The sequence below is a fragment of the Bos grunniens genome, chromosome 27 (assembly GCF_055505025.1).
Source record: "Bos grunniens cultivar Pamir isolate PY7600 chromosome 27, Bosgru_T2T1.0, whole genome shotgun sequence".
Taxonomy (NCBI): domain Eukaryota; kingdom Metazoa; phylum Chordata; class Mammalia; order Artiodactyla; family Bovidae; genus Bos; species Bos grunniens.
The window spans coordinates 15,794,645-15,819,641 of record NC_141191.1 but is presented as its reverse complement, the minus strand read 5'-3'; the positions used below and the strand labels follow the sequence as shown (position 1 = coordinate 15,819,641).

The following is a 24,997-nucleotide window of genomic DNA, read 5'->3' as shown; positions in this document are numbered from 1 at the left end:
TGGGACTTCCCAGGTGGCCCAGGGGCTAAGACTCCTTGCTCCCAATGCAGGGGTCTTAGGTTTGATCCCTGGACAGGAAACTAGATCCCACACTCAGCCAAATAAAGATCCTACATGCCGAAATTGACAAAACTCCCACATGCTGCAGCTGAGACCTGGTGCAGCCAAATAAATAAATAACAGAAATATTTTAAAATAAATAAGAAAAATAAAATAGAATCCATTTCTATTTCTTATATAGGTCAAAGTTGCAAATGGAACTCTGTTAGAATACAATTGTATTTTTTAAAAAAGAGAGTTTGATTGTTAAGTGTCCAACACTTTTTCTTCTCAGAGAGCCATTTGGCGTCTTTAGCTATCACTGTTTTCTACTCTCATTCTCCAACCCAGTTTCAATGCAGGACACAGAACATAAAAACAAATACCCTCAGGTCACAGCAAAGGGTAACGCTAGTGCTGACTGGCACGTTTAGCACAATTCGGACTCTTAGTTCAGTTCAGTCGCTCAGTCATGTCCGACTCTTTGCAACCCCATGGACTGCGGCACGCCAGGCGTCCCTGTCCATCACCAACTCACAGAGTTTACTCAAACTCACACTCATTCAGTCAGCGATGCCATCCAACCATCTCACCCTCTGTCGTCCCCTTCTCCTCCCGCCTTAAATCTTTCCCAGCATCAGGGTCTTTTCCAATGAGTCAGCTCTTTGCATCAGGTGGCCAAAGGACTGGAGTTTTAGCTTCAGCATCAGTCCTTCCAACAAATATTCAGGACTGATCTCCTTTAGGATGGACTGGTTGGATCTCCTTGCAGTCCAAGGGACTCTCAAGAGTCTTCTCCAACACCACAGTTCAAAAGCATCAATTCTTTGGTGCTCAGCCCTCTTTATAGTCTAACTCTCACATCCATACATGACTGCTGGAAAAACCATAGCCTTGACTAGATGAACCTTTTTTGGCAAGTAATGTCTCTGCTTTTTAATATGCTGCTAGGTTGGTCATAACTTTTCTTCCAAGGAGCAAGTGTCTTTTAATTTCATGGCTGAAGTCACCATCTGCAGTGATTTTGGACCCCCCCCCAAAATAAAGTCTGTCACTGTTTCCATTGTTTCCCCATCTATTTCCCATGAAGTGATGGGACCAGATGTCATGATCTTAGTTTTCTGAATGTTGAGTTTTCAGTCAACTTTTTCACTCTCCTCTTTCACTTTCATCAAGAGGCTTTTTAGTTCTTCGCTTTCTGCCATAAGGGTGGTGTCATCTGCCTATCTGTGGCTATTGATATTTCTCCTGGCATTCTTGATTCCAGCTTGTGCTTCATCCAGCCCAGCATTTCTCATGATGTACTCTGCATATAAGTTAAACTAGCAGGGTGGACAATATACAGCCTTGACGTATTCCTTACCCTATTTGGAACCAGTCTGTTGTTCCATGTCCAGTTCTAACTGTTGCTTCCTGACCTGCATACAGATTTCTCAAAAGGCAGGTCAGGTGATCGGTATTCCCATCTCTTTAAGAATTTTCCACAGTTTTTTGTGATCCACACAGTCAAAGGCTTTGGCATAGTCAATAAAGCAGAAATAGATGTTTTTCTGGAACACTCTTGCTTTTTAGATGATCCAATGGATGTTGGCAATTTGATTTCTGGTTCCTCTGCCTTTTCTAAAAATGTGGACTAAAAAATTGTGGACTAAAATAATGTGGGCTCTCTAAAAAAAACATGGACTCTCCTTGGAGGTAAAGATGAGAGCTAACATTCCAGGCGCTTCACGTGTTCCAGGCACTATCCTCTCAATCCTCACAACTGCTCTATTAGACAAATACAGTTTTAATGCTTATTTTACAAGTGAGGGATCTCAGTACTAAAGAGAATCAGTAATCCACTGAAGTTACTCTGCTACTAAGCAGCAGAGAGTGGTCTAGAACCCTGGAGAATTTTTGAAAACTACAATTATAAAGGTTTTAGTTATCAGTGGTATGATAATATATGTAAGATCAAAGACAATCTTTGTTGTTCAGTCAGTAAGTCATGTATGACTCTTTGGGACCCCATGGGACTGCAGCACACCAGGCTCCCCTGTCCTTCATTATATCCTAGAGTTTGCTCAAACTCATGTCCATTGAGTCAATGATGCCATCCAACCATCTCATCCTCTGTCGCCCCCTTCTCCTCCTGCCCTCAATCTTTCCCAGTATCAAGGTCTTTTCCAATGAGTCTGCTCTTTGCATCAGGTGGCCAAAGTATTGGAGCTTCAGTGTCAGTTCTTCCAATGAATATTCAGGACTGATTTCCTTTAGGATTGACTGGTTTGATCTCTTCACTGTCCAAGGGATTCTCAAGAGTCTTCTCCAACACCATAATTCGAAAGCATCAGTTCTTCAGCTCTCGCCTTCGTTATGGTCCAACTCTCACATCCATACATGACTATGGGCAAAACCACAGCTTTGCCTACATGGACCTCTGTCAGCAAAGACAAACTAGACCTGTAGCAAAATGGCCTACATAAAACCTAATAAATAAGCTAAGCATAAAGACGTCACTCATGTCTAGTCAAGAGACAATCCCTATCGGTAGCAATTTCCATTCTCAGAAGGCATTTTTCTTCCTATTTGAAGCACACAGTTATGGTTTTTGTAGGTTAGTTACAGCACCGGTTACAGTGCTGTTGTTTGACGTGTACACGAGCTAACTCTGTTCACAGTTACAAACTAACCCTTACGTTGAACCACTATTCTTTTAGAATCTATGGACACAACTACAAATAGGTGAGACTGTGGATGGCTCTTCTGAGTCCATCACCATTGCTAAAAACAATTCAAAGTGAATTAATACTAACAATGTGTGAGTAAATATATTTAAGAACAAAAGACAGCACACTGTTATCAATAGCAGTGCCCAGGAACCAGCTATGTATTTTGCATGGAGAGCAAATAATTTAACCAAAGGAGCGTTTGCTTCCTTTTTGACACAATTAGAAGCTGGATCATACAGCACATGCTGTAGTGACATGCTGGAAGTCTCGAATGTGAGACTGCCCTGGTGGTCCAGTGGTTAAGACTCTGCCTTCCAATGCAGGGGGTGCAGGTTAGATCACTGGGTGAGGACCTGAGATGCCCCCCCAGCCAAAACACCAAAACATAAAGCAGAAAAAATACTGTACCAAATTCAATAAATACTAAAAATAATCTATATAAAAAGATCTGAAAACATTAACTAAATTAATAAAAAAATTTCTCAACTGCATCTGTATTTCTAAAGAAATTTATGCTTTTACACTTCCAACATTGTATTTCAGTTTGATAAACAATCAGTAAAAGCAATCAAAATTCACCAAAATTTTCCTGCATCAAATTTTCACCAAATCCCATTTATTTGTAATTTTTGCTATAAACTTTTAAAAATATCAGTTGAGTTGAAGGTTTAGTTTATGTAAGATATTCTACTCTCTATCCTAAGTATCCATAATGAACAAATGAAATAATAAATTTTGGCTTTGTAAGTATCTATAATGAACAAATGAAATAATAAATTTTGGTATAAATTTTTTAAATTCCTCATCTTAAAAAAAGATTTTTTTTTCAAAAAATTGAACACTACCTGTAAAAATGATGAGTGTATTATTAAAATAGCTTAATTCATTTCACCTTTTCAACAACTAGATGCCAAGGAAGTACTGTCATCCCATTTGCCTGAGGAGGAAACTAAAGCCCAGTGATCACCAACACCTACGACCATAATATAATATAAAACAGATGTTTTAGACTGATGCGCCTATGTACCTGGTTTCCAAACATTTGACCCACTTGCTCTAATTCAATGAAAACAAGTAAAGCACACCTGCTAATATTGTTATGTTAAAATTATGTGGTATGAAACCAGTACTAGGCTTTGTATGAAAAATTGTTACTAGAACCCAAAATGGAGACAGGTCCTATAAGACACCAAAGGAATGAGGAGCTAGCTAATCCATGAGTTATTATTTTTGTGAGTCCCCTGAACTGCAAAGAGATCAAACCAATCCATCCTAAAAGAAATCAATCCTGAATACCCATTGAAAGGACTGATGCTGAAGCTGAAGCTCCAATACTTTGGCCACCTGAAGCCAAGAGCCAACTCACTGGAAAAGACCCTGATGCTGGGAAAGATTGAAGGCAGGAGAAGGGGACGACAGAGGATGAGATGGTTGGATGGCATCACCGACTTGATGAACATGAGTTTGAACAAACTCTAAGAGATAGTGGAGGACAGAGAAGCCTGGTGTGCTGCAGTCCTTGGGGTCGCAAAGAGTCAGATACGACTGAGTGGCTGCACAACAATTTCTGTGGCATTACTTTGTGAAAGGGATGGGTACATGCAAGGACTTCTCCAGGACAGGCAGCCAAGAAAAGCTAGGTTGTCAAAATCCATGAAACTCGGCTCAAGCTATCCAGACACTTCAGAACACCTGGGGCATTCTCAAAGATCTACCTTGCCAGAACATGCCCTCGTGGCAGAGAGAGGGCACCATCTGCCCTGCCACGTTCAAACCATGATATGGCTAAAAGCATCACAAGAGAACGTGGACCACGAGGGCCCATGTGCTGTGGAAGCATTCCTATTAAAAGGCGTTTTCACAGACCGGAAGTATTAGACAAGCACCTCCTCCTTAATAGAAGAGAGGCTCTCATCTTTCACTCCAGTTACTCGTGAATGCCTCCTCCCCCTTCTTGAGGGGCTTGCCTTGTCGAGGAGGGCACTCCTTTCCGACTCACTCTGTCGTCCCACAGCGATGACATACGGGTGAACACAGGCTCCTAAGTGCGCATTAAACCCGCTGCAAAATAAGCTTTATCAGAGCGGTTCTGCGGCATCAGGCGATGGGTCTGGGCGACGTGACTCCGTGGGGTCTTCTGGGATCTCTCCCCGTTATACAGGGCTCCGTTTCCTTCCGACGGCTATTGGTGTGAGGCAACCTCTCTGCTCTCGTTTATTCTTTTTTGAATAATTTTATTTACTTCGGCTGTGTTGGGCTTTTGCTGTGCAGGCTTTTCTCTAGTGGCGGCGGGCAGGGGCTACTCTAGTTGTGAGGGGGTCTCCTTGCAGTGGCTTCTCTCGCTGTGGGGTACAGGCTCCAGGGCACGTGGGCGCAGCAGTTTTCAGCTCCCGGGCGCTACAGGCCCCATAGCCGCGGCACAGGGGCTTGGCTGCCCCGAGGCATTATGGGCTCTTCCCGGAACAGGGATCGAACCCACGTATCCTGCGTTGGCCGATGGACTCTCTACCACTGAGCCACGAGGGAAGCCCTGCTTTTGTTTTAAGAAACCCCTCTCTTAGTTTGCATCTTTTCTAAAATGGGATTTAAAGGGACAGATTAGGATAGCCTGTTGAGGTATTCCATATACAATATGAGGTACTGCATTTATGTTCAAAGAAAAGAACTGTGAAGAATGGTTAAAATTTCAAAGGGGAAGCAGTAATACGTAGTGACGTCGGAGATGGGCACAGCTCCAGGGAGTACCGAAGTTTAGCAAGGGTAAGTTTTGACAACATACCTTCACCCGTCGTCCCACCCCAGTCTTTTTTTTAGATAAGATGTCTGCTTGAGAGATTACAGAAATGTACAGACACGACACAGAGACGCAGCAACGAGGTGTCCCACAAACTGGCCCACGAGCTCCGTGAGGAACAGACAGAGAAATGAAGGCGGGTGGACAGGGCAAAGGGCTGCTTGTGGCAGGAAAGAAAACTTCCAACAGTGACTTCATAAATTACACCCCAAAGTCCACACCAAAGAGAGGTTTGCTTCCAGAAAGTATAGACGGACTTTCTTCATACGTTTTCTGAGAACAAATAGAAAAGTTGTGAGGTTAAACAAACAAACATCTATTTGGAGACACTGGAGAATTACCAAGACAGCAAGAACTTCTATTAAAGAGCCAAATGATAAGAGAGGCCTCGTAGGCAAGATCCAAACTTGGCATCAGTTTTCCTTCTGAGGCATCTGCGTAGGTGATTGAGAAAGTGAAAAGCTGGGAGAATGCAGTGACCGGGAGCCTGACAGGCAGAGAAGCACTGGCTGTTCCTCAGAGCCGAGGTCTCCAGGGAGACGCTGGAGTCCAGCCTCAATCAGCCTGCTTCCTCAGGAAACAGCCCAGGAGTTCAACTGGGATTCTGAAGAGCTTTGACCTAAGAGAAAGGGTGCTCTGGAAATAGACCTCATTTGAGGAAAATGAATGAAGCCCAAGGACTTCCCTGTGGGTTCGATTCCCAGTCGGGGCACAAATTCCCCTTATGCCACGGGTGTGGTGACAAAGGAAAAAGAAGAAGAATGAAGCCCAGAATTCAGAAAACTCAAACCCTGACTGAGTTGAAGTTATCTGCCCCTGAACTAACTTCCTCTAAGAAGCAAAAGTAAATCCTCTTTGAAGGATAACAAGATCATCCCAAACCTTAAATTATCTTTATTCTCTTTCATACATAATATATGGCTCTTAATTAAAAGCAAGCAGCTGTGAGAGGTCAAATACTGAACAAAAATCCAGAGGAAAAAAAACCAGACCAGACCGAAGAATTCAACACATAAGAAGTTTTAGATATTATACTAATCAAGACATGGAATTTTAAAATAACTGTGATTATTTTGTTCAAAAAATTATTACATTGATGTGCAGAATTTGGGCAAGTAATTAAAAACAAAAAATAAACAAATTTTAGAATTGAAAACGTGTGGTGGAATTAAGCTGAATAAAGGATAAGAAAATCCCAAACTGTTTACAAACTAAGCAGAACACTCTGATGACAAATCATAAAGAAATCAGGAAATATTTTGAACTGATTGACTAACAAGGCCTGAAACTGTGTGTGAGTAGCTGCTCGAGTATATTTTAACACAGCAATTCCACTCCTGGTTGCATAACCAACAAAAATGCGTACATCTGTGCACCCAAAGGCATGTGTAACAGACACACACATTAAGATGCAAGTTACTAATTACTAGCAATTTGTATAAACTCTAATGTACGTCAATAGTAGAAGAAATGAATTCATGGTATCTACACAAAGGTGGGATGGTTTACACGCAATAAAAGTGTATGTGGATGAATCTCAAAATGTTGAACAAGGGTCCAGGGGTTGAGACTCCGAGCTCCCAATGCAGGGAGCACCAGGTTCGACCCCTGGTCAGGGAACTGGATCCCACATTCCACAAGTAAGAGACCCCGTGCTTCAGCTAAGACCCAACACAGGCAAAATAAATTAAAATAATAATAATAAATTAAAAAAAAATACAGAAGAAATGTTGAACAAAAGAAGCCATCAGTCATCCATGTGGTAGCAGTTCAGTTTCACAAAGTTCAAAGCAGGCAGAAAATGGATTTATAGCATTGCCAATAAGGGTCACCTACTGTCACCTTTAGGGAGAAGGACAAGGGTGACTAGGGAGTACCATGGGGGCCTCTGGGGTCACGGCAGTAATCTCTTTCATGACCTATGCAAGGGTTGCACAGTTTATTTACTTGGAGAGCAATCTTTAAGACTCCAAAAATCAAGGATAAACAAGCTGCGACCTTAACAGCCGTGTGGTCAGAAAGATTTAGGGTAAAGATCAGCAAACAACCCATAAGGAAGTGTGAGGCACCAGTAAAGTTTGACCTAGAAAAAGAAGTGATTTGGTAATGTGAACTGTGAGCATCTTGATAGATTGGGCCGTTTGATGAAAAAGGAACTAAGCTCCATTTTGGATGTGTACTTTCAGCACAATAAGGAAAAATTGAAGTTTTTTAGACTCAGATTTTGATTCTATATACTAACCGCAAACAATAAAACTGCCCAGAAATGGAACACAGTCTGTCACATTAATAAGAACAATCTCACAAACATGTTTTAACAAAAGCAGAAAGACCATCCATTGAGGATAAGTGGAACGGTTCCTTTACTGAATTGAGATGGCAGTTGACCACAGAGGCCCCTTCCAGATTCTATGCATATGTTCAGCATATTAATAAAACCACAGTCAAAAAAAAAAAAAAAATCTTACCCTTAATCGTGTAGTGGAGATCTCAGCTTTTAAGATCTCAGGGTCATATTTAGTACTGGATGAAGAGCCTGAGAATACTTTCAAAGGGAGAAGAGAGGGGGAAAAAAAAAAGTGACTTGTACAAGTTGCATAACTAGCTGTCAACTTAGAAATTACAAACGCTAAAAACAACAAGATTTACATGCTTCTGGGATACTTACTTAACTTTATAACTCCTTTATTGTCATTCATCAGACACCTAGATATAAAAAGTCATCTTCAAACCTTCATCATTTTTTTTCAATAAAAAGGAACGTTATCAAGACCCCAGTGCCTCAGTTTCCTGTGGATTTTATATCTATGGATAAAATCTTAGAGGAGCTTATTGCAGATACAGCTTAACTGTGCTTTGTGTTACCCAGAAACTTGTCACTTAAGTGGGACGTCTGAGCCCTTCACAGCTGCTGCTTTAAAAAAGGCCAGTCTCTGAGATGAGAGAGAGATCGGTCAACTCAGGTGGTCAACAGAAACTTCGTCTGTGCTAACTGCTCCGGTTTCAGTTTAGTCCCACTAAAAACAACGTACAAGAGCAGCACAAGGGCCAGATTATTTGCCCTGATCTGAAAAGGTAAACGTTAATCCCTCAGCGAGACCTTTATCTGAAATGGGGCTGAGGGGCTCCTCCTGCCCAAGAAGGGACAGGACCCAGAGCGCCGTCCCACAGACGCCCAGTGGCCTCCCGTCACCTGCAGGTCGACGCCCACTTCTCAGGTCTGAACAGCCACGCTGTACTTACAGCTGGTGCGAGAGCTGGACTTCTCCTTGTAGGCGTCATTCAAGCGGACGTATTCGTCCAGGGCCAGGGCCAGCCTCTGCTCCTTCACGTGGTACAGCTCCTGCTGCGTCTGCAGGGCGTCCTGTGCCACTGACAGGTAGTCCTTGAGCATCTTTTCCTGCTCCCGCCGCCATTGTTTCCGCGGATCTTCGATCTGTGTGGTTTCTGAAAATAAATCAGGTGGGTTATTTTTCAGAATTTAAAAAAGAGGTAGCTGGGACTTCCCTGGTGGTCTCTGTGCTCTAAGCAGTGGCTAAGACTTTGCGCACTCAATACAGAGGACCTGGGTTAAGTCCCTGGTCAGGAAACTAGATCCCACATGCTGCAACTGAGAGGCACAGCCAAAAAAAAAAGAGAGTAGCTGTCTTTAATTTTTATCTCCTTCAAGTAGTTAGTATTATGAAGTGACGTCTCCAGAAACGTGGAAGTTTTTGCTTTATTTTACCCAGTCCATCCCCACTCTGACCTCTTTCTGTCTTTGTCATCAATTTATTCTCGCTGCAAATATATTATATACGATGTCAAAGTAAGCACAGCAACATGGTTATGATTGGGTTATGATTTCCCAGAACCCTCTGGCTCCTCAACACCTTCAGAATAGAAGCCACACTACTTATGGCCCTGTGTAATCTGAAGCCAATATACTCCCTACGCTTCTGTGCACTTAATACAGGACTCTTGCCAGGCTGCCCTTTACATCTACATCCCTCAAGGTCTGGGATGCAGACCCGCACCGGTCCATGAGTTCTGTTATGTGTCTGTGACGATAAGTACAGGCATCAGGAGTAAACATTTTGAAATCTTACAGCAATTTCATAGTTACTGTGTATCTGTTGACTCTAATAATACTGGGGCTTGCATTTTTAATTTTTTTAAACTTTTCTAATTCATGGTGATTGTTCTTTTATAAAAATACCAGTCAGTCCACAGTGGATCAGAAATTTTAAAACAAGCAAAAAGACCAAACCCCAGTGCCCAGCTTCAGGAGAACAGCCCAAGGTACTGTTCTTGGTCCTGCACTTCTGCACACGGGCATCACCTGGAGGGCTCTAAAAGAAATCCTGGACCAATCGGAGTTTCTGCGGGTGGAACCCAGGCAATGGCAGGTTTATAAGCTCCTCCAGTGATTCCCGTGAGCGGCTGCAGCTGAGAGCCTGTGCTCTGCGACAGCTCACGCACTGCATCCTGCGTGGAATTATGAAATTATTCGAAATATCCCATCTGAAACTTGCTGAAACCTGCCTCCTGCACCCCTCCCAGAGGAAACCACAATAAAAGCCCAGGTTGTAGACAGGTCAGCCAGTAAGAGCCCAAACATCTCCATTTCAAATATTCCTTATAACTAAAGGTCTCTGGCCACCTAAACGTGCAATATTTACATTCAATTCCAGTATTTTGAAAAATATGAATGCAAACTAACTCAAAGTAGAGAGAATTCATCCTCTAACACACAGAAATGCATGGTCTTCACTCTGGATGACCCAGGATTATCCTTACGTCTTATCCAAGCTTCTGAATGCCACTTAGACCTAGTGATTTGCCTCAAGCGGAGGCATGGATGAAGACGGGGTGACTCTGGAGACTGGGTTACAGGTGCTGCAACCACCATCTTGCTCTCTCTGCCTGGCTCTTCCTGGCTTTTTCAATCTAATGAAGCCAACTTCCAAATTAAAAGCCATCCTATGGACATAGCGGGCTTTTCTGGTGGCTCAGATGGTAAAGAATCTCCCTACATAATGCAGGAGACCCGGGTTTGATCCCTGGGTTGCAAAGATCCCCTGGAGAAAGGAATGGCAACTCACTCCAGTATTCTTGCCTGGAGAATCCCATGGACAGAGGAGCTTGGAGGGCTAGAGTCCATGGGGTTGCAAAGAGTTGAACATGACTGAGCGACTAACACTTCCACTTTCACACTATGGACATAGCAGGCTTTCCAAGTGGTGCTAGTGGTAGAGAACCCGCCTGCCACAGCAGGAGATACAAGAGATGTGGGTTCCATCCCTGGGTCGGAAAATGCTCTGGAGAAGGAAATGGCAACCCACTCCAGTGTTCTTGCCTGGAAAAATTCCATGGACAGAGGAGCTTGGCAGGCTACAGTCCATGGGTGGCCAAGAGTTGGACACAACTGCATGACTGAGCGCATGTGTGCACACACACACAAACACACGCACAAACACACACATGCAAGGAATGAGGAGGGGGCCACTGGCTGGCAGCTGACAAGAAACTGAATTGTTCTGACAGCCACACATGTAAGCTTAGTTCTTCCGGTCATGCAGCCCGGCTCACACCTTGAGGTCAGCTGGTGAGAGCCCTGGAGCCAGAGGACCGAATCCACCCAGCCTTGCCTGGATTCATCAGCCACAGAAACAATGCGATAATAAATGGACTTTAAGTCATAAGTTTTGGGGTAACTTGTTGCAGTGAGGTAAATAACTAGGAAACTAACCAAATAAAGAGATGACACAAATTGAAAGTGTAAATGAAAAACCTGAAATGCTTGTAAGTTATAAAAGCTATAGCAAGATATGTATTCCCAGTTCTCTCTCAGTATCTTTCGAGGTTTCACCTAATCGTATTTCCCTATATATTGGCGAACGGGCATACTTTTCAATAAAATGCTTGTCAACAGCTAAATTTCCACAAAACACTGAAAGTAACACTGATGGACACGTAAGTGAGCAAAGTACAATGGTAATCATCATCATGATAAACTGGCAGCATTTGTTTTGGATAGATTAGCTGAAATACTCCAGTCGACCGGTTTAAATAGCGGATGCTATTAGCTTCGGCAGGCACCACTGACATTTCTGATATACTGTCCCATTCAAATAGGAACTGCAAACGTGGGTTCCCAGAGGCACTTTGAAGAAGGCTTCATCAAGTAGGACTGGGCTTTATCTCCATCACTTATGTTTGCTGAATAGATCAGTGAAGAATATTTATTAAATGTAAATACTCAAAAAAAGTATATTACACAAAAGTGGGTTTTTTTTTTTTTTATTAAGACCTGGTGGCCTTAGGAGATCACTGTATTATAATGCAATATAATTTGCATGTTGTCTACTATTTAAGAGAAGTAATATATCACATACTGTTAAGACATCACGCACCTCAAGGGAATTCACATTTCATCAGTTTTACAGATGGGGAAATTTATAGATAGCGAACACACTGTGAGCTAGAAGAACTTATCAGGGAAGATAACATTAGACTCTTCAAAGGAATATTACTTCTGTCTCTTAAGCACATTTCTATTCTCTCTGCTGTGCTCAGGAAGAATGAATAAAATGAATATGAGCGACTCTCCTCATCTTCCATTTTAGAAACTCTCTGCTATGTTTACCTGCTATGGTGTGTTATTTCTATAGACAGTTGAACATCTACTGCATGACTACAGAAAACGAGATGCTCGGGCGTGATCCCTCCTGCCAAGGAGATTACAAAGCTCAGGACAGATCGTGACACAGGAATTAAAGCTACAACAATGACAACAAGCATTTTATACAGTAGAAAATGGTGAGAGCCCTGAGAAGAGCAAGGTTGAGTGCCATGGAGCCTAGAGACAGGGGACTTTTTCCAGCTGAAAAAGTCAGGTCCCGTGGAATCGGCAGTGATTAAGCAGGGCTTTGAAAGGTCTGAGACAAGAGGCCCTTCGAGCACCAACCCCTGTCTGGCACTCCAGCTGTTCTCCCAGCCTCGTTTACACCAGCCTCAGATCACTGATGTTCTTTCTTTCATTAAGTCCTGCTTCCTGTGGCCTCTTCAGACCTCTGGCTTTAGTTATGGGGCTTCCTTCTGCAGGCAGTTTCTCCTTGCAGCCCCCAAACTGTACCCCATCCCCTTATTGCCCAGCCCTGGTTAACTCACTCATCCTTTGGGCATCAGCTTAAAGCACCTTCTCAGGAGCTGCAGGCACACCGCTCAGAATGGACGGGTGCTTTAATTGGTCTCCTTTGATCTACTGGCGATGGTGGGAATAGAATCTAAGGCTCTGCTCTCTCACTTCTTCCCCAAGACCTCAAGAGGGACGAGCTGTGGTTTCTTGAATGTCATGTTGAGAAATACAAAACTCATTCTGTAAGCAACAGTGTGTGGCAGAAAGGTTCTAATAGGGGCATGAAAGGATCTTAGTTATATTTTAGGAAGATCATCTGAGAGAAATGTGAGGTTCTCTTATCAAAAGAGTTGATATGATGTGCAGAAAATTTTTTGGATGAAAGATTATATATTATGTTTTAAAAAAGCAGTTTATAAAACTGTATGTGATATAGTTCCACTTGATGTAAAAAATATATTGAAAACTGTGTGTGTGTGTGTGAACATGAAAAGGCCTGGACAGACACACTGAAAGGTTTAGAATACCTGGTTATTTCTGAGTTTTCTTCCTTTTTTTTAACCTATAATTTATACTTTTCTCCTCAGCACATGTATTGCTTCTATGAAAAATATTTTTAAAGTTTTAAAATATTTTTTTAAAGAGAATGGCACAAAGTATCAAGGGTCTGAGAAGGCCAAGGGAGCAAGTCTGAAAACACAGAGGGAAAAATCATTCTGTATCTTGATTGAGAAGCAGCTGCAAAGGAGTATATATTTGCCAAAATTCACTGAGATAACATGCTTAAAATTTGTGCATTTTTATATGTAAATAGACCTTAATTACTAAAAGACAAAAGAGTTAAGGTACAACTTTGACTCTATCAAAAAGTGATTTACTTCTGATTGCAGTGATAATATCAAAACCTTACAGACAGTACTTCATAATTACCTTCTATAAATGGCAACCCACTCCAGTACTCTTGCCTGGAAAATCCCATGGACTGAGGATCCTGGCAGGCTACAGTTCATCAGGTTGCAAAGAGTTGGACACGACTGAGCAATTTAACTAACTAACTAATGAATAGTTAGTTACAAACACCCCCATCAGTATCTATACAGAACTCTGACTCCACACGCATAGCCACTGAAAGGTGAATTCTATCACAGACACTTAGGGCCTAAAGTAATTATCATTGTCAAGGTCAAAACTTTTACTTCTAGGTATTTAATAGTGTGACATAGAAATAGTATTGAACAGCCAAACACTCTCTAATTTTTTCCTGAAAAAAAAAAAAGAAAATAATGCTGAAACCAAACAATGTCAAGACATAACATATGTGTAGACCAGCTGTTAAGAGAAGAACATACAATTTCCTCCCTAAACTACTTCACAGGAATGTCTTTAAGATTAATGAGATAATGGGTCAGAGCCTTTTTAGTGGGAAGACTACTTGCTGTGGGTAACTGGGGCACTTCGGGGCACAGTAAATCCGCCAGGCCACTGAGATCCTATTACCGTACCAAAGAAAAATGGGAGACCTAAAAATTTATATTCTGATCATCAAGTTTGTAAATATTAAGAACAGTGTTTTCTGAAGCATAATTTAGAACCATAATGCACTTTAATTTCTTTAAAAACAGGTTTTTAATCTGTGCGTTACACAACAAAGCTCTTCATTGTTCTAACATGGAAGGATTTATCATCATACGAAGCACCCAAAGGTGGAAAAGTAAAGCCACAGTCACCGTCCACAAGAAGCTCACAATTTAGTGAGGAAAAACCTACAAACAAATAATGTGCGGGCAGTACAATGAGTGGGTAGCCGGTACTATGGACATACCTGCACAGGGCATGCCATTCGGAATGGGGGAGGGACTTGCAAGGGGAGGCTCTGGTGCCCTTCCAGACAGACAGACAGACAGACAGACTCCTCTCTCCCTCTCTGCCCCCATAAGCCCAACAAAACTTCCAAAATGGACATTTCTGTTAAAGTGAGGATTTGAAATAGAGAAATTCATTCTGCAGAGTGTTTGCTCTCCTGTATGACTCTAGATTTGGGGGGATTACTTGTCTGACATGCTTGTTTGTACTGTAAAGGAAAAACTCACTGTTTATGTGATCGATGTAGTAGACACCAATCTGAGGGTCGAACCCGGCTTCCCATCCCCATGGCAGCTCATCGCCAACACAGTCAGCGAACGACAGGGGCTTGGTCAACCTGGAACAGACCAGAACAAAGGCACGGGTGACTCTTTCCATCCAACCGCACATGTCGAAGTCCAGCACCACCCGCGTGCTAAGCGTCCAGGCTGCATTTCCGTTTTGTTCTTTACTGTTTCTGCTACTGTGTTTGAAATCATTAAAGAAAAAAAAAACAACAACACAGGGCTAAAATGCAGAGATTTATATCCAAAAAAGTAGCAAGTCATGATACCTTTTGAAAGTTTACAGCTTAAGACTGGGAGATAAATCTGTACAATAAATGAATAAGGTCATCAGGAAGAACTCCAAGCTAAGGGTTAAGACGGCTGGGATACAGAGTGAGCTCTGAAGCTAAATAGGCTTCCCACTGAACAGAAAAGGGCTTGCCAGGTGGCTCAGCATAAAGAATCTGCCTGTCAATGCAGGAGCCGCAGGAGGAGTGGGTTTGATCCCTGGGTTGGGAAGATCCTCTGGAGGAAGGCATGGCAACCCACTCCAATATTCCCGCCTGGAGAATCCCATGGACAGAGGAGCCTGGCGGGCTACAGTCCATGGGGTTGCAAAGAGTTGGAGCATGCACACATGCTCAAGACAAGATATACACCTGGTTACACCAACTACAGATTTGGCTGCTCTTCTAAATAACTCGACTGCAAGGTCCATGAAGAGCTCTCCTTGAGAGGAGGGACAAATAGATCCTATTTTTACACTTGGACTTAATAGTCCCTCAAGAAAATGTTTAATGGAACCAAACACACAAAGTATTAATATTTATATATTGACATGACCTCACTTTTTGAAATGCCTTATACTTTTTCTTTAAGCCTTAAAAGTAATGGGGAAACTAGTTATCTAAGCAGAGTACAGATTTTGGACTTTATCATGGGTTGATTTTCTCTCTCACTTCCTCATTTTTGCTTCTCAGATTTTCCTTGGTTGTTAGAGCAGCTGCAGGCAGGCCAGCGCCAAAGACTAGTGACCACCCTGCTGTAGGGTGGCCAACTTCAGGTGACATATCTGCTAATTTAACGCTCAGGCCCCATGAGCGCAGTTCCAAATATGAAGTCACCTGGACTCTGTGATCCATGCTGGTGCGTATTGGTGATTTCACAGCACAACTGAAATACAGGTCATTTCTAGAACTGCATCATTCATCAGAGTAACGAGCTATGTCGTGTTTCAGAACTCTGGGAGGAAAACATGAAAAGGAAGGAAATCCTTTCTTCCCAGGTATGGCCTGCAACAGCCTCCTCCAAGGATGTAGTACACCAAGGATCAAAAGAAAGAAGTGTCTCTTTTTCTCTCAACCTTCCCTGGGCGTGAAATCAACTTCTGGATGTGGCTACAGGGTCCCGGCCTTCCTAAGCAGTCCAGCCCAGAGAAGAGTCATGAAGAATGCCCTCCCAGGACCGACCTCGGGGCCAAGTCACTTCATTTCCATCAAGGGAATGATTTCTAATTCCTGACTTAGCTTTCTTCCTCTTTAGTCTCCGAACTAAACCAATCATTTTCCATGTTTTCATTTTCCAGTAGTCATGTATGGATGTGAGAGTTGGACTATAAAGAAAGCTGAGCACCGAAGAATTGATGCTTTTGAACTGTGGCATTGGGAAGACTCTTGAGAGTCCTTTGGACTGCAAGGAGATCCAACCAGTCCATCCTGAAGGAGATTAGTCCTGAATATTCATTGGAAGGACTGATGCTGAAGCTGAAACTCCAATACTTTGGCCACCTGATGAGAAGAACTGACTCACTGGCAAAGACCCTGGTGCTGGGAAAGATTGAAAGGCAGGAGGAGAAGGGGACAACAGAGGATAAGATGGTTGGATGGCATTACCAACTCGATGGATGTGAGTTTGAGCAAGCTCTGGGAGTTGGTGATGGACAGGGAAGCCTGGAGTGCTGCAATCCACGGGGTTGCAAAGAGTCAGACATGACTGAGTGACTGAACTGAACTGAAAGCAATCATTTTAAGAAAATGATTTTGAGCAGAGAGCTGTTTATTCCCCAAGTTTTTTCTAGAGCGCTTCTAGATACGGCCAGTACATTGATGAGCAGCGAGGCCAACATCACAGGCCCAAGCTTGCTGTTAACATCAAGGGAAAGCAGGTGACTGGTCTGGCCACTGTTGTAAACATCAAGGTTCAACACAGCCACATCACAGGGCATTTGCAGTGTATGAAAGTGACTTGAGGAAAGCGTCTTTTAAAACCCCATTTCAACACAGGAGGCTTTTCTTCAGTTGTTTTGAGGACTACTGTGGACACTGTATCTACTTGGGTGGCAAGGGCTGCTAAGAACTGTCACGATGCCTTTTCCATTTATCTCCAGGACCTGCGGCTCACTAGGATCCTTTTATGATCATCTTGTGTATCATTACCGGGAAAATTTCACGGACGGAGGAGCCTGGTAGGACTACAGTCCACGGGACTGCGAAGAGTCGCACAGGACTGAGCAACGTCACATCTTGTTTATCATTACCCTCACATTTTTTTTTTTTTAATTTACAGAAATGGTTGAATTACATTAAAAAAAAAAAAACCTATAAGGTGGGGCTATCTTACTGGACAGCCTTCCCTACCTCAGTTTCTTTCTCTTCATTTTAAGTGGCAGTCACAACCCCTATCTTCTTGCAATGTGACTACTGGCTACGATGAATGAAAGGATGAGAAGGGATTAACTCAAGAGTGTCTAGGACATGGTTAGGCAGTCAATAGACATTGGCAACTATGAACCCAAGCAGGACACATGAATTCTCTCACTGTCAGGGAACGGAGTCAGGCAGCACAGTGTACAGCAGTGTTTCTCAGAGTCCAGTCCACACGACCAGCAGCTTCTACATCTCAGAACTGGTTAGAATCAAATCCTTGGGCCCTGGAGTACACTATATATTATGCCTATAGGATCAGAAAGTCTAGGGCTCAGCAGTGTTTGTTTAATCAAGTGTTCCAAGTAATTTGAAAGAATCTGCCTCAGAAGTTAAGAACTTGAAGTTTGGCATCAAAGGGACCTGGATTCAAGTCCTTATTCTGCCGTCTTACAACGCCGGGCAGGTTATCAACCTTAAAAGCCTCTGTTTTCCAATCTATTATTTTTTTAAAAAGGTAGGGACGGAGTGGGAGGGAGATCATGAAGTTTAAACGCGAACCGATTGGTGTGATGCCTGACAAGTGGAAAGCTTCCACACGTAGTAGACGAACGGAATGAATCTCAGCCGTGTTAAGCAAGGCCTCTAAACATGGCAACCTGCCACATGCGCTCTGCAAACCTGGAGTCAATTTGAACCTAATCTGAGTCCAAAATCTGGCTCTTAGAATTGTGCTCAGATCCCACCTTATATCATGAAAAATGTGCAGGAAAATTGGGTTTTCTTTTGAAAAAAGGGACTAGATTCTATGTGTATCAAAATCTCCCCACGTCATGGGACATGGCCCAGTCTTCATACTCTGTTGCTGAGACTGAGCTTCCATCACATCCTTCTGCTGGAGGATCCTCTCTCCCTAACCTCCTCTATCCTGGCTGTCTAAAAGGCACAGGCATCCCAAAGAAATAAAGGATAAGGAGACATGGAAATGGTATGTTTGAATGACAAAAGAGAGACATTATGCAAGTTTTATCCAGGCACCAAAGCAACATGTTCAAGCCTAAGTATGATGTGAATATACCTACTACTTCGACAACCAGAAGTCACGAAAGTTTCAGAACATGCACTATGATTACAAGTTATAGTAACTTGATTACACTTGGAAATAATCCAGCTTTTCCTATTATTGCTCAAAGCAGATAATAAGCACTTTATTAACTGTCACTGTCCTGACACTGGCATTACTTCTATATGTATAGATGTAATTGTGAACTCACTTAAAAATTCAGACATTTCCCTTCCTGGAACTTTAAACGGTTCCTTGCAGTGATGCTGCAAAAATCAATTTAATACTGTATTTTCTGTATTTAGAAAAATAGATACACGCTATCGATAAGAGTAAAACCATTAAATACACATTAATAGATTTCAAACTTCTGATTCTTTTGCAAATTATGAAACAGAAATAGAGTAACATTCTCAGGTACCAAACAAACAAAAGCACTCAGATATGCTGCTATCCTGATAAAGAAAACACATTACTATGATACACTAAGAAGCAACCAGAAACAAAAAGAAATAACAGACGTATTCCAAAATTAGAAACAACAGGACTCAGAAGAAATGTTTCTAAATTTCTTCCTCTTGTTTTGCACAAGGAATCTCTGAAAGAGTCAATCTTCCTTTGATGTCGAGGAAGTAAAAAATGGATGGAGTTTGTTGCTTCTCCCACAAAGGAGCAACAGCAGGCAGAAAGCCTGAAATTACCAAGCGTCTTTATGCTAAATTCCAGAGATTACTCTTTGCTTAAAAAACAGTCTTCCTTTGCACCGTGACTAATGTGAAGAAAATGGCAATTTACTGCAGCACTTTGCCACAGTTTACATACAAAACTTGAACTCTGCATGGTATTTCCTCTCCTTGTGGGCATTATATCATTCTTTCATACAACCCATCATTGAGTGTTTATTGTCGGGCCACGGAGTCAGGGTCCTATGACAGAGACGTCACACACAGATGAATGTACTCCTCCCGCTTATATGGTGGTGAGTATTGTTGTGTGTGCAAGTGCACAGCCAGACACACTCACCTGGTGCTAACTGCAACCGAGTTTGTGCTAACGTTAGATGAAACGGCACTTGACAGAGAGAACCATTTTCAGGTTAATAAAACTCTTGCCACGGTTCCAGTCTCCCCAGTGTACAGTTGAGCATGAATGTTAAAGGTCTGGAGTTATTTTTACTTCACAGCCTCTGTTGCTGCCGACATTTAACTCAAGGTGGAGTCAACTGCGATCGATACAGAATCGGTCCACACAAACCTGCTTGAATTGCTCCACACAAACCTGCTTGAATTGCTCTGAGAACAGGGGCGGGGTCTAAAGATGAGGTTCACAATGTGAATTTTACAGGGAAGGTAAAAATGACAGAACTCTCTCTACTCTTGAAAGAATTTTAATTTACAATGATGCTCATCAGTCCCCAGAAAGCAACTTTTGTTTCCATCACTCTTCTTAGCGGGGAAATTAGCAACACCAAGGAAGGAAAGGGAGGGCGGAGACACAGGGCTGAGTGAACAGAGGCAGCGAGAAGAAACTGACTTTTAAGAGTACAAACCTCTTCGGAGGAGGGTAACGCAGTTAGTTCTGCATCTTTGGGAAAATTAGCTGAAATTCTTGTCAGCGGGCCCTGCTGGATAGGAGAGGGCTGGCAGACAGGCAGGACCACGGATCTGGGGCGGGCACGGCTGCCCCAGGGCTTGAAGGGCTCATCCAAGGTTACCAGCTGTAAGGGGCGTCACAGGGGCATCTAGCCAGGCTCACTTCTTCAGCCTGAGTCCACGTCCTCTCTGATCCACTGGCTCCCATTCCGGTCTCCTCTGCTAGACTCTGGTCTTCCTACAGCTGAGACCCACCGTGGCCGATTTTATTCGTGGCTCCGTGTGACGGGCTTTCAGATATTTAAACACAGCAGTCTTGTTTCCGAGTCTGCTTGCCTACAGCCTGGGATGCCCCATCCCCTCACCAGCTCACCTCTCTCCCCTCCACTGAAAAGCCCGCCAGTCTCCGTCCATAATCCCCTCTGCTTCTCTCTGCACTGCAACCGCACTCCGTCAGTAATCATCTAGTGTTAACTTGATAACTATCTCACACAGTTAATTTCTTCTCCCTCAGCCGACAAGTAAACAGGACACAAGTGATGGCATCACCGACTCAACAGACATGAGTTTGAGCAAAACTCCGGAAGATAGTGAAGGACAGGGAAGCCTGCTGTGTCCATGGGGTCACAAAGAGTTGGACGTGACTGAGAAAGGCAAATGATAAGAACAGTCCCCTCTTACCCTTCAAAAAGCCTTCCCTCAGGTGTTCTGGCTTTTTTTTTTTTTTTTTTTAATTTTTTTGGTCACACCCCAGGCAATCTGGGGCCTTATTTTCCAGACCAGATTGATCCTGTGCCCCCTGCATTGGAAGGCAAGTCTTAACCACTGGACATTTACTTCCTAACTTCACTCTAACTCTGGCGTAGAGATTTCAAATCCGGAAGATGGCAGGAGGCCCGATTAGCATCTCCCTTACACCACCGAATGGGATCCTCTCATTCCTTCAGAAATAGGAAGGAGAGGCAACATTTGCCTGAAAGGCAACATTTGTGAATAATTCACCTTCGAAAGTACACACGGCTTGTGTGCCCCCAAAGTGCTGCTGCTTTGGGGACACAAACACAGTACCTACAAAAATGTCAATACTTCCAATATTCTATGTTAAAAAAAAAAAGGGCAATTTTTACATAGAGTAAATTATCCTACTAATAAACATTTTCTCAGTGCTTCCATGTACTACACACACTTTAAATATCTATGTATGAGTTAAATCCCCATAAAATCCTGCCAAGTAGAGGCAAGTATTATCTCCACTTGAATACCCTGTGCAGGAAAAACAAAATAAAAATCAAAGGAGCCTGTGACTGTGCCACACATGCCCCTCTAGTCCAAGTTTGTGGTTTCCAGCCATTAAGTCTCTTGTGCAGGATACAGCCATTGGTACTGCCAATTCCGGGCACAGATTTAACTATTGATACATTACTTGGACTGACGGGCCACCAATTTCTGGAATAAACTGCAAGAAAGGAATTCCTTAAAAATGTTCTGGAGGGCTACTTCCCTGGTGGGCCAGTGGTTAAGACTCCATGCTTCCAATGCAGAGGGCCCAGGTTCAAATCCTGGTGAGGGAACTAAGATTCCATGTGACTTGCAGTGTGGACCCCGCAAAAAAGAAATTCTGGCAGGAGGAGTTGTAAGGGGCCCTGGGCTTTAAGACGAGCCCGCTGAGGAGGGGTGCATCGCTGCCTCCGCCTTAGCACACCTGGCTCCAGCAGTAGCGGCTGTGAGTGCCCAGGGGGCCCTTCACACCAGAAACCTTGGCAGGAGGGGCTCCAAAGAAGTGAAAAAAAAAAGCCCGACTGCAGATGAATGGAAGATACACTCCAAGGACACGCAGCTCTTAAATTCTTTAGAGATTCGATCAAAGATCAAAAGCAGACTGGATAGCAATTTCTAGGTAAAACTATATGATGCTTAAGAATTGGCAGGGGACTATAATACGATTCAGTTTAACTGTTTGTATTGCCTGCCTATTAAAGTTAAAAAGAAGAGATGCTAACAAAGCCAAAATTGTGAATTCCCTCTCCCTCAGGGGCTCTTTAATACTGGGACTGGCCTGAAATTTTGAGTTAGAGCAGAGGTTCTCAAACCTAAGAGCATATTCCACTCATCCGAAAAGATGACTAAAACAGATTGCTGGGGCCACCTCAGGGTCTGGAACTCAGCAGATCAGGGGTAGGGCCTGGTCTACTGATACTAGGATTTGCAAGTTTTTTTTTTTTTTTTTTGAGAATTTTTAAAATTTTCATACAGTTCAAAGTGCTCAGGATTCACTTCAGCTCCTTCACTGCCAAATCTGGGGGCAGGGACTGCTTCAGCTTCTCTGCCTGCTCTTTGTGATGACCAAAGAGTAAAGGTATCTGCTGTATCGAACTTTAAACTTCACATTTTCCTTATTTTCTTTGACCTGGACAGATTTGGTGTCCTTCCCCTTGGCTGTGAGCAGGAAGCCCTTGATGTCCCCAATTGTGTAAGACGTGGCCACAGGGTGCAAAGAGCGCGGCTGGAACCTCAAGCGGCGAGAAGTGAGCAGAGGGGAAAGGAAGGATCTGCGTTTGTAACGAGTTCCCCAATGATGCTCAAGCTGTTGTTCCCTGTACCACACTTCTGAGAACCATTGTTTAAAGGCACATTATACAGCTCCAATCCACTCAGGTGACACAGAAAATGAAAACAAATTCAACTTAAAAATGAAACTGGAGGGCATTCCCTTACAGTCCAGTGGTTAAGACTCTGTACGTTCACTGGCAAAGGTAAGGGTTCAATTCCTGGTCAGGGAGCTAAGATCCTGCAAGACTTGCAGCATGGGGGAAAAAAAACTGGAAGCAAAAGCCTATGCTTCAGAAATCTCTATTATGACAACGATGACATATTTAGCAAAATTAGTAGCTTGCTAATTCTCAAATTTGGGCCACTTGGTTGAATTTTAAGTAAACTTTTTCCCTCAAAGAACACTTGAATAATTTTAAAATAAGTTCTTCAGAAACACGGTTTTCTCTTTCTCTCATCTTCTCACTTATATATAAAATACACAGTAACAAGTATTCAACATTATTAGTCATCAGGGAAATGGAAATCAAAACCACAGTGAGGTACTCACTAGGATGGCTATAATTTAAAAAGCAGAAATACCAAGTGTTGATGAGGATGTAGAGAAATGGGACATTGTTGATGGGAAGCTAAGACGGTACAGCCTCTATAGAAAACAGTTCAGTAGTTCCTCAATGAGTTAACACTGAATTACTGTATAACCCTGCAATTCCATTCTGAGGTGAATAACCAAAAGAACTGAAAACAGGTACCCAGACAATTACACGTACCTGCAGGTTCATACATTGGAGAAGGAAATGGCAACCCACTCCAGTGTTCTTGCCTGGAGAATCCCAGGGATGGTGGAGTCTGGTGGGCTGCCATCTATGGGGTCGCACAGAGTCGGACACGACTGAAGCGACTTAGCAGCAGCAGCAGGTTCATAGCACCACTGAAAGCCAACAGGTGCAAAGAACTCAGATGTCCATCAGTGGATGAAAGGATAAGCAAAGTGTGGTATATATGTGCAATGGAATACTGCTAAGTCGCTTCAGTCATGTCCGACTCTGTGTGACCCCATAGACGGCAGCCCACCAGGCTCCCCCGTCCCTGGGACTCTCCAGGCAAGAACACTGGAGTGGGTTGCCATTTCCTTCTCCAATGCAGGAAAGTGAAAAGTGAAAGTGAAGTCGATCAGTTGTGTCCGACTCTTAGCGACCCCATGGACTGCTGCCCACCAGGCTCCTCCGTCCATGGGATTTTCCAGGCAAGAGTGCTGGAGTGGGGTGCCATTGCTTTCTCCGGCAATGGAATACTACTCAGCTATAAAAAGGAATGAAGTGTCAATATCTGGAAATACTGAATATGCTACAATGTGGATGAACCTCCAAACATTATGGTAAGTGAAAGAAGCCCAACACAAAGGTCACATATTATAATTCTATGTATATGAAATATCCGGTATAGATAAACGCATGCAAATGTAAAGAAGATCAATGGCTGCCAGGAGCCACAGAGAGGAGCAACAGACAAGTGCCCACGGGTAGTGGAGTGATGGAAATGTTTTGGAACTAGAGAGAGGTGGGGGTTGGACACCACTGCAAACACATATATGCCATTGAACTGTTCACCTTAAAGTGACTGATTCTGTGCTTTGTGAATTTCACCTCAACAAACTGTTTCATAAAATTAGTAACAAGTTTTAAGAATGCCAAGACTCCAAGTGATTATTTGGAGTAAGTAAAATAATAAAAACATGGGAAAATACTCAACTTCACTAATAATAAAAATAAATGCCAAATAAAACAATAATGAGGCTTGATTTTTAAGACTCTCAGGATATCAAGTTTTTGTTTTGTTTTGCTTTGTCCCAAGGATGAAATTCAGTTCTGGTGGAGGATGTGGGAAATCAGTGCCTTTCATTTATTGCTAGTAATTCTGTAACTTGATACATCCTTTTAACAAACAGTTTGGCAGTATTAAAAAACCATTACACTGTTGATCCCGTGTAACCTAGGAGGGCAATTGTTACACAGTGTTCCCCGAACCCCATCCCACCTGACCACCCCCAGAAAGACTCAGGAGCCACCTTAAGCATCTTACTAGGTTCCTGTCTTTCCCATCAGCCTATGGGCTTCTCAAGGCCAGGGACCCTTCAGTCTTCTCTGCATCTCTAGCCCGATGCCTTCCTCGAACGCAGTCAGCATAGCATCTGTGTTGGCTGACTGAGTGGGTGCAGGTTAGAGAGGAAGACAAAAATGAAAACAAGGACACCATGGAAGAACTGTCATTTTAAAAAATGTTCTGTTTACACAGATGTAACAGTACATTGCATTAACTAAAAGAATAATATGAAGGTTGGTAGGAGGAACACATCT

General features: G+C 42.9%; 1 protein-coding gene across 3 annotated transcripts in view; it reads right to left on the bottom strand.

Moving 5' to 3' along the window:
• Positions 1-24,997, bottom strand: part of WWC2 (WW and C2 domain containing 2) — a 152,076-nt gene that overhangs the window by 52,379 nt on the left and 74,700 nt on the right. For 2 of the 3 annotated variants that reach the window (XM_086379905.1, XM_086379906.1), the window contains exons 2-4: positions 14,755-14,864; positions 8,788-8,991; positions 8,013-8,089 (exon numbers count right to left, since the gene is read on the bottom strand). In XM_086379905.1, coding sequence (XP_086236031.1) covers positions 8,013-8,089; positions 8,788-8,991; positions 14,755-14,864 — 391 coding nt within the window. Of the gene's footprint in view, positions 1-8,012; positions 8,090-8,212; positions 8,251-8,787; positions 8,992-14,754; positions 14,865-24,997 lie in introns of all 3 variants that reach the window. The other variant, XM_086379907.1, reaches the window with a different exon arrangement.